Source organism: Buceros rhinoceros, unplaced genomic scaffold (genome assembly GCF_000710305.1).
Source record: "Buceros rhinoceros silvestris isolate BGI_N320 unplaced genomic scaffold, ASM71030v1 scaffold17643, whole genome shotgun sequence".
Taxonomy (NCBI): domain Eukaryota; kingdom Metazoa; phylum Chordata; class Aves; order Bucerotiformes; family Bucerotidae; genus Buceros; species Buceros rhinoceros.
Genome location: NW_010404417.1, coordinates 42,390 through 52,792, shown reverse-complemented (window position 1 = coordinate 52,792; position 10,403 = coordinate 42,390). Strand labels below are relative to the sequence as shown.

General features: G+C 43.4%; 1 protein-coding gene across 1 annotated transcript in view; it reads right to left on the bottom strand.

The window, feature by feature from the left end:
* The window catches only part of FSTL4 (follistatin-like 4), a gene marked incomplete at its 5' end in the record, with an annotated part of 39,223 nt that overhangs the window by 10,249 nt on the left and 18,571 nt on the right, over positions 1 to 10,403 (bottom strand). Inside the window, 4 exons of the mRNA XM_010133395.1 lie at positions 508 to 626; positions 5,833 to 5,859; positions 7,269 to 7,403; positions 8,392 to 8,553. Coding sequence (XP_010131697.1) covers positions 508 to 626; positions 5,833 to 5,859; positions 7,269 to 7,403; positions 8,392 to 8,553 — 443 coding nt within the window. The remainder of the gene's footprint in view (positions 1 to 507; positions 627 to 5,832; positions 5,860 to 7,268; positions 7,404 to 8,391; positions 8,554 to 10,403) is intronic.

Here is a 10,403-nt window from a genome sequence, read left to right as displayed (position 1 = left end):
GGTTCGGCAGCAGAAAATGCAGAGCACCAGCATGGCACAAACATCTTCGTGCATTCTTACTCGCTGCCCTGCTGCGGTTTAACCTGGGAAACCATTCCTGAGGAGCAGAAAGTAGCCCACTCCTTTGTCTATGGAGCCATCAGTTAAACAGGCCAGTTGGCCCAGCTGAGTGACGTGCGCAGCTCTCTGCTGTTGACTTTGTACCTTCCCTACAGCCCAGTACAACTTTTGAGCATGGATATGTAAACAGTTCAAACAGGACAAGTGAAAGCCTTTGCTTACATTTTGACAGGATAACCAGTCAGTAATCCTCCATGTCAGCCTTATAATTTCCGTGGTTCCCTTAATTTTCATGAGCAGAAGATGATATACCTCAGGGATGCCACATGAAGCCCACCAAGCTCCTACATCATGGTCTCAAACGGGTCCTTCAGCAATAACAACCTTTGAAGGGATTAAGAGAAAGTTTCCCAGCTATCGGCTGTAGCTGCTGGGTTTAGGACTTACATAACTTGTGAAAATCCTCTCTTCAGGTTTGATGTGTCTCCGGATTTCACATTCGCTTGGCTGAAGGACTATGATGCCATCATCAGAAAAGACATAGAACATATTCCCAACACTCAGGCCTTGAAGGGGGATAAAGCAAAAGGAGTAGGAATATTTTTTTGGTATGTATTCAGAGCTGTTAGGACTTTTTTTAAGAACTCTTCCCTCCTCCCCCCACGAACAAAATCTGCCTTACATAAAAGTTGGTTATTTGGATGCAGTCGGTGCATTCACAAAATCAAATTTCATGTCACAACGAGGGCTTCAAGGAGTGAGGAGGTACAGACACATTCAAAAATGCATTGCCTGGGTGGCGGCGGTTCTACGCAAATAACTACGTTCACGTCTTGTGCATATGCACCAAAGCCGGAGTGGATTACAAGACGCCCCTGCATCGCATTGTCAGCTCCCTCAGATTGTGACTTTGTTTTTTCTATATTCCTTGAAAATAGCTTGCTAATAATTTGAGAACTGAGAGAGAAGCTGTAGTTAAAATTAACCTGAAAGTTTTCCTGTTATAGGTAACTTGGCTTCTTGTAACTGCGATGCAAAAATGGAAGTGCTTAACCTCTGTTCCATTAATAAACCCAGACATATTTATTTTCTTAATCTATCTGGATGAACTAACAGTGGCCACCAAAACAAATACATTTTTGAAATCTTGCAAACTATAATTCACGAATGTGCAGTAGTTCAGCAACGCAAGAGCACTCATTTATCCAACTGGGGCATTCCAGGAGATTTGGAAAACTGGCCGGTTGTCACTGCTTTGCTGTTAGGAGATTGTATTTTATCATTTCTGCCATGCAGAAATGCCTCAAAACACTGATAATTTAGTTGTTCTTCAGCTACGTGCAATTGCAGCATCGAGCATCTTTAAGCAATGATCAGATCTTTTCAAACGCTCTAGTTAGAAAGATCCGAGCATCATTTCATCTCACACCACCACCAGTGTTTGCCATGACCACCGTCACCCCCCAGTGATGTTGATAGTGTATCTGCCAACGACATAGTGATGTGATAATTGGTAATCTCTAATTAATTATATTTTACCCATGGAGAAGTAAGGTCCTGGTCCTACAGATCTGAACCCCATTCAGATCAGCATCGCAATTCTCTTGGCTGCTCCTGTGGTGGAGACTCTAAACACTGCTCACATCTCCAGAGCTTCTCCCATCCCTTAAGGGTTTGCAGAACTGAGATCTGAATCATCCCAGGGAAACTTTGCAGTAAAAACGTGTGTAATTTGGATAGGTGGGTTTTTTGGAAAAATTTGTAAAATACACAGTGTTTCGTAGGGCTAGAAGGGGTTTTTGGGTGCTAAACCCCCTCTTTGTGCACCAAACAAGTGGCTTTCAGAGTACAATGTCTGAGCACGCACTGGCTGCTGTACTGATGATGTTCAAGTTGAGTCTCTTTAAACCATACCACAGAAATATCCCAGTTAGGGCATCAGGCGGGTACAGGAGCCGTGACCCCTAAAGGTGATGCCACAGTGAGGGATCATGCACGTAGGAGAAAAGCTACCAAACTTCCATTGAGAACTGATTCTTCATTATGGACAAAGGGATAATTTTTTCCGAGTATACTGTTAGAACATTTCATTTGGGCACTTTGGACCAAAATCTGCGCTCCCAGCATGCACACAACTCCCACCTGCTCCAGTGGGGTTTGAGTGAAGACCTCAGAGGGCAGAATTTGACCCTGGCTGGAATGAGTGCACATATTCTCATGAGCAAGGATTTTAGGATTTTCATCCCAAGAAGTGGAAAACAGGCAGGCAACAAATTATGACTGTTGTGAAGATGCTGATCATTATTTTCATGCAGGACAGCAGTGTGATTTTGTCTGATGATCCTATTCCAATGAGGGTGTATTTCAGAACTGAGGCCTTAAATATTCACAAAAATATTTTGATAATAATTTTACTCCAATAGGGTTTGACATAGTGACTTGGCAAGTCCCACCACTTATCTTACAGTAAAATCAGTGCAAGTTTTTCTGCTGACTGGTTAAAACATGACACAAATTGCTAAAACACTGAGGTACTCTCTTTTTAAAAAATTTACCAATTAAACTAAACCTCTTTTCCAGAGAGTGATCTTCACACTGATTTTTAGACAAAGCAGGACTTCTACTGGACAAAGTCGGTGTTTTATCATGACTTATGAAGTATTTGCCAAGTGTGGTTGGGGGCACATCTGTGAACAGTCACAGGGACAGCGGGAAAACAGACTCCATCCCCTCTTGACTGTGCTGACTGCTCTGTCTGGGGAATCATTTCAGCACGGAGGTGGGCAAGGGAGAATTTTGCTCAGTTGTGTTATTTATACTGGTGAGGCAGGTACTAGATTGGGATCTGGGGGACTAATGAAGAGAGTTTTTCTTTTTTCCCCTTTTTAACTGAAGACATTTCAGGTTGGATGACACAACTATTTCCAGAACTCATTATAAAATGCAACATACCTCGTCTGTATAACAAAAATCCCGACAGAATAAAGAACCCTGTCACCAATGGGGGAGGTCTCCTGAACAGAACAGTTCTTATTTGAACCATTCCAGATGAAGTTGTCGTTAACATCTTAATTTTTAAAAAACTTCAGGAGGAGACCTGATGACAAGAGTTTTCTTTATTTGAGGAACACAGGCTCCATCTTAGGGGACATTTGTATTTCCCTCCTTTGAGATCAAAGGGCAAATTTGTCACCGTGGAATACTCTGATCTGATGCTTGAATAATTTTCCTCAATTTAATCTAAATGCTTAGAAGTGTTTTAGGACTTAAATTTGGTCACCAAAAGACTTTCGGCTTACGTTCACGTAACTGATGGTCACCTGCTGGCCCTTTCTCCAGGTATAAAGCGAGCTACACTTGCGGCAGAGATGTCCACCGCCCTGGAAACGAATCTCTGCCTTACATCTGCACTACTCATAGGTTTCTCTTAGAATTAAAAACTAATTTGTACGTTGAGTAAACGCTGCTTCCAGTCCCATGTTAACCGGCTGGTCATGCGATGTGTGCTTGTTTCTGGAGCTTTTACTTGTGTGCGGTCTGTGAAAGGCTTTGAGGACAGGCTGACTGACTTTTAAAAAGGCCAATGACTGGGTTAGAACTTTGACTTGCAGCCAAAGCTTGGCCTACATAATATTGTTTCCAGGCACCTTCCCAATAGCTTCAGTTACTACAGACCCCGTGGGCACGAGGAGGTGATCACTTTAAAGCAGCTCCAGGCTGCCAATCCGTTAGCTAATAGCGCTACTTACACAGAAGTTTTCGTTTTAATGGAATTGAAAGATTACATTAAAATGGAAAAACAAAAATCCCATTCCTCTCTTCCAGCTTCCTCTGTGCCAGGATTTCACGTGCTTAAGTATTTTCAGTGGATTCTTTGTCTAGAATGGATGAGCCGATCAAATGCTATAGAACAACACGGGCAGGGGAATAAACCTTCTCTACAGGTAGGGAATTGTTTAGGAACATCAATAGTCAATCTGCTTTTACTGCCCACATTTTCCCTGTACATTGCTTGTGCTTTTATTTAAGGCATGTGAGGGTGATTGGGAAGCAGTAAGTCCATACTGTTTAGCAGAATTATAGCAAGACTTTCTGCAACCAACTTCCTAGTTGTTCTTTAAATATTCTACATCTGGTAGGGTTATCCAACTATTTTCTTTAAAAAGGAGCATAAGGGATGCAGGACTTAGCCAGCCACGTAGCATCAGGCAGATGATGCTGGACTGATTAGATACACTAAAGATTACACTTCCAAGCAGAAGGGAAATAGCGATTCTTAGTGCCCATAATGCCATTTGCAGGAGCATCAGCGATAAAGAGACACTCTTCACTGAAGTCTCCAGGCATTGCAGGTGCTATTTGGGAATGACTGCTGGAGAGCTGTCCTGGGCAGCTGTGCCATGTCTCATGACGTCCAGCCAGTGGCATTTGCTGCCTCGGTGTGTCTGCAGCCAAAAGGGGGACAGCAGGTTTGCATACCTGGCCGAGGCAGCAGCCCTGACTAAGGGCTGGCACTTTCCTCCTGCACCGAAAATCCTTTGGGCCAAGCCGCAGCAATCCAGAAAGCTCCGAGCCAAGGGCACGAAGCACGGCTGTCATTTTGGGTACTAGGAGGCACTATTTAGCGAAGAGTCTTTGTCCCCTGCAAAGGCAGGGTGGGTGTGCAGCCCCTCCCAGAGGAACAACGGGAGGGAGGGGTGTTTGCAGGGAGAGGGGGACATGGTTGAGAGCAGCTTCTCAGTACACAGAGACCTTCCTCACAAGGCTGGAAGGACACCAAGGTCCCAGCTGCCTCATATGCAACCAGCAGATTCAAGAACCAGCTTGTGCCCGGACTTCACCGAAGAACCTTCCTCCAGCGAGTGGACACCCCTGCTCACAGCCCCAGGAGCCCGAAGCTGGGACGCTCCCCATCCACGTCCCTGGGGACCATACCAACAGCAACAGTTGAGCGAGCTGCCCAAGGGCTCCTCGGGCCTTTGTACGACTCAAAGGCCTTTGTACTTCGTTCCTCACTGTGCGTTTGGAAAACGTGACAGCACCAGCAGTATGAAATCAAAGAAACTTCCATTTCAAGTGCCTCCGCAATATCTTTGAGTCAATTAGCTGTTTAGGATGGGTTTTTTCTAATTTGGCTTCTGAGAGACACAGATGTTGACCTTGAGCAGGGCACACCATAAACTTAATCAAAGAAGAGATCTTAGCTGCCAATTAAAACAAGGAGAAACGGGGCAACCTTTACCCTGCATCGATTTAAAGGATAGAGAGAAGCACAACCTGTTGTGGGGTGGTTTGATTTTTGGGTTTTTTTTTTTTGCCTAACAGTCAAGAACACAATTTTTGTTGCTCACCTGGCAAACATCAATACGTGCTGCTGAGGAAGAGCTGGAACTGCTTGCTTAAAAATGCAGTGTGTTGAATTTATGTCTTACTTGTTCAATTACGGTAATTTGGAGTGTTCTGACAGTTGTGCAGTTGTTAATGCAGCTTGAGAATCTCAGGCTGCTCACACAGGTGGCAGCCTATACAAAATTCACATTTTTTTCTATTTTATGGTCATCTATTATTTCATAGTGGGTAGGTATGATTTATATTAGGAGAGCGAATTCTCTTATCTGAATAGTTTAGCTTTTAAATGTCTGGTCTGTGCTTAATCCGGTAACTGTGGAAGTTGATAGGGTTAGTGGCAAGTCAGTGGAGAATGGCCCATCATGGAATTATTAAAGCAGACAAGCACATTATCACTACGACAAAAGAACTTTACTGCAGTACCTTCCTCTCGCCACAGTATGTTTGCAACTGCAGCATCAGAAAATTGGGAAAGCCAGAAAATAATCAGGAAAAGAAAAAAAAAACAACAAAACAGTGTCAAAATTGTCATCGTAGCAAGTAACTGAATTAGTACTCAGGTTTACATGAACTGTGAAAACTTTGTAACATTCATTTAAATAAAATATCTGGAGAGACAGAGAGTTCTAAATACATTTGCTCCTATTAGAGACAATTCTGAAACTCTGATGTGGGAAAAATGCTCCCTGAAATGAAGCCGACTTTAGGCTGAGCGAAGCTCAAAGTCTCCCCGCAGAGCAGGCGCTGCCGTCCAGTGCCACTGGGGGTGGCACAGGCTGGGACTGCTGCCCAGGTTCAACGGGAGCCTGAGACTGGCCGCTACAGCAGCCACACACTTTGCTGCTCTGGGAATTTCATGCACCTAACATTCTCTTTTGGGGTTCAAGTACGCTTTGAAAGTACATCTGCGTTTGAATTTCTGTTTAAGGTACCTCCAATTATTTCTCAACGTACTGTATTTCCCTTGCTGGAGTATTCAAGGGAAAATGACCAATATTAACAAGAGTACACAAATCTCTTTAATGGGGAATGGAATATATTTTCCATTCACCAGGAGAGCACATATTTATGGCTAACTTTGTTTTCAATTCTTGCTCTACATTAACAGCCAGAGAAGTAGCACAAACCCCATTTTGCCTGGCCTTTTCCTGTCACCACAAACCCAAGCAATCTCCCAGGGGCTTAAGACAGCAGAATTAGGAAGGATCAGGCCTCTGGGAGCTTTTCCATTGCAGCCACTAATCACCTCCTTCGTTATTTGTGTTTCGGGGACGGTGCGGACAAGCTAACGCTGCCACGCTCCTACGGGAGACAGGCAGCTACGAGTGGCTGGGAGAGTATTTGTCTTTGAGGTGGAAGATAATTTCACAGCGAGGGAAATCTATTTTGCTAACTGTAAATACAGGCAAAATAAAGAATTCAATCCGAATGTTTTTCAAGCATCTAAATACTTGAGAACTTTTGTAATTGGCTTTAAAAGAAGAAGTCTTGTACAGAAATCAGTGAAATTTATTTTCTGAAACTGCAAATAATTCGACAAAATATTAGGGTTTGGATTCTCTGGTGTCTAAAACTATTGCCAATCTGTTACTTCAGTAAAGATGTCACTGGTACCACACCCAGTACACTTCCGGCAGGTGAAAGGTACCATCGTCCTGGACAGGGAGATTTTACCTTCCCCACGAAATTCCTTCCCAAACCAGTTAAAAATCCTCTGTTCAAAGTACAGACAACACTGTCATTACCTTACGAGTAAGAGTCCAACATACCGCATGCAACGGACCGCACTATTCAACTGCATTTTGCCATTACATTTAAATACTTTTAAAAGAAATGAATACACAGAAAATTAAGCTTACGGGTCTTTCTTGCCGAATCCTCTATGAAAAGCGAAGATATGTCCTCATCCACTCCCACCTCGTTCTTGGCAATGCAGGTGTAGGCACCAGTGTCTTCATACCGAACGCTACTGATATGAAGTTCACTTCCATTTGCTGTAAGAAAGACACCCATAAACACTGTTCCTCACCCTATTAACAGCTTTTCCTGCCCTTAATCGCCCTCCAGTGCCGCGGCCGCCTGGCCATGGCTCAACAGGGTGGCTTCACCGCGCCCTGTATCCCCATACGTAACCAGAGACGTTTGGGATATTCTCATGGGAGATGATGTTTTGCTTCTCTCTGTTAGCACAGACACATTCTGTACCAGAAACAAAAACAGAACAATCCCAAGTGCGCACAATAAATTACATTTCGTTTATTTCTTCTTGTCAAAAATAAAAGTTTTTGCTTTAGTGGAGAAAAAATAACTTTAATTTTGCAAACTGTTTTTCATCAGGTCACTAAACACTTGGGTTTGGGAGGGGTCTCTCTCCAGTTCCTCCTATCAGTTTGCTTTCTGGAGCAGGACTGTTGCCTAAAGCCTTTGGAAGATGCTGAAATACCACATCCAGCCATGCAGGGGGACCTGTGTTGCCAACGCTGGTTGGGGGGTGCAATACACCACTGTTGCCACAAGACATTGGTTTTTATGCAGAAAATGGCAAATCAGTACTTTTTCCTTTCATTGTGTCTGTTCCACCCTCATTTGATCAAGGAACAAGAGGAGTCAGGAGCCTGATTCACCTATGCAGAGGTGACCCACAGCCTGGTTCTCAGCTGACCCGCAGTTAGTCCTTAGACCTGAACAAATAATTTAATGCGTTTCCCTTCTAATTTGCACAGTGGCACATGAGAGGCGAGGCAGCGGAGAACCGGGCGCACGGGCTTTTAACACCACGCTGTTACCGCTTATCGCAATCAATACCGTATTTCCTGAGAAATTCACAGGAGAAAAAGATAAAAAGGAAGAACAGGGGCTTTGTAACACGATTTCCAACAATGGTGGCTTAGCGGAAGTAGAAGAACTTCTAGTTTAAAGTGTAAAATAATCCTCCTTAATCCCTGTCTACAATACTTTAATTAATCGAGATTCTGCTCTTACCTAGCAGCGCCAGTTGTTTGGACAGTTTGGGCATGATATCGATGCCGTTCTTCAGCCAGGTAATTCGGGGATTAGGGATGCCTTCGGCGTGACACCTGAGGCTCGCCGACACGCCAGGCTCCTGCGCCTGCGTTTCAGGGTAGACGCGGATCACCGGTGGCACTGCGGGAAACAAGGAATTGGCCACTTTAACCAACCCTGGCAGAGGGGTTGGAGCTGAGAACCGGGGACAGAAGCAACGTCCTGGCTTTCACTGCAAGCTACAGTAACGATCTTTCTGCAGCTCAACGTTGGGTCAGAAAATAGAAAATAATAATAGAAAAGAGTAAACTAATAAAACTCAAGCAACCTCGGTATCTGACTTTGTATTTAGACAGTTCTTGCTCGCTTTCATTAAGTGACTGATTGAACTTAAATAAAGCTGGATTAAAACCTAAGGCGAGTGCTCACGTATTTAAAAATTGAAGTATAAACTCCAAACCTTCACTGAATCTAGTACAAAGGTAATTGGAGTTTTTGCCTATTAGAAGTAGCATGTTAGTCAACATTTTAATTAAATATCCACGAGGAAATAGCCTGTACATTCACTACCTGTTATTCTGAACAAATAAAGTGTTTATAAATGACTTTTTTTTTTTGAGAGGCTTTCGAAACATGACTTATCTTGTTTCCAGAAGACCCTTCTGAACTACTTAATAAACTCAATTGGCAGAACGACTAATTCTATTACAATTACAGACAAGTTCATTGATTTTCAATCATGTTGCCTTCATTGCTCAAATCAACGAAGCTTAATATCACTCATTAACTATTTCTTATCAATTTACTCACAGACCTTAAAGAGAACCTGTGGCATTGCAGTATCAGTGAAAAACACCAGCGGGACCCTCCTTCCTTCACCACAAGGGACATAATAAACGGAAACGTGAGGATGTGCCACGTCATGGCTGATGGTATCTGAAGGGTGGTCATGGACTGCCGCGTTTCATAATCGACTGTCAACTTTTCTCCCAGATTAGGGGATTTTGGCACTTACGATGTAACTGCTGGAAGGTGGAGAGTTTTGTAAAACTGCGGTCTGAGTCAAATGTGGATGTGAAATGTGGGGGCCCAACTTCTTCCTCAAGGACAAGGAATAAACTCTTGGCACTAGTGGAGGATTGCGAAAACTTAGGGTTCTTTGTTAAGAAAGCCCGGATGAGTTAACAACAAACTTACTTCTACTGGAAATCGCTGGTTGATGGTACCTAACCCACTGCTGTGACCATCACTAGGCTCCAGGACTGGCAAATTTAAAATGCCTTAACAGGGTCTTTAGAGTAAAATGTAATCTGTGTTTGCTTTGTGGCTCTATATCCATATGGGGATAGTTTAAATAATTACATGCACTAGCAAACACTTTCCATCTTTCTATTTCTATTTTTTAATGGGTCTTACCAGACAGAGATGTATTTTACTTCTGCCTTACCTACCAGCTGCCAAGTACTAACCAGAGCTGAGTCATCAGCTTGGCACGAAATCAGCCACCACAGAAAGCCCTCAAGCCTCCTTGTTTTTTATAGCTTTAAAAGCAAGAGACTGTTCAAGTATAATCTGAGAAGAAATGCCTAAGGGCGACTGGAGAGACAGAAAAATGGGGACTTCTAGCAAAGGAATGGCTTTAGCCTCCACCTCAGCCCTGGATGTGTGGGCTTAGGTCCTCGTTTTCTACTTCCTTTACTTAAGAAGAAATGAAAATGCGTTTTAAGATGCAGGGCAGTGTGTAAAACACCATCCAAGAGCTTTTTAATCAGGTTACCAAAAAGACGAGGTTTGATTTATTAAATTGGGTTTTCAAATTTTAAACAAAAGCATTTTCTAGCTTTTCATCTTCTCTTCCTCCCGTTACTGTCAAGGTTGCAGCTCCTCCTGACTGCAGGAGGTGCCAGATCAAGATGAAGGTAAAGGAATGATCTGTTGGAAAAGACTGGCAGCTGCCACAACCACCCCCGCATTCATTTAAAAGAAACCGG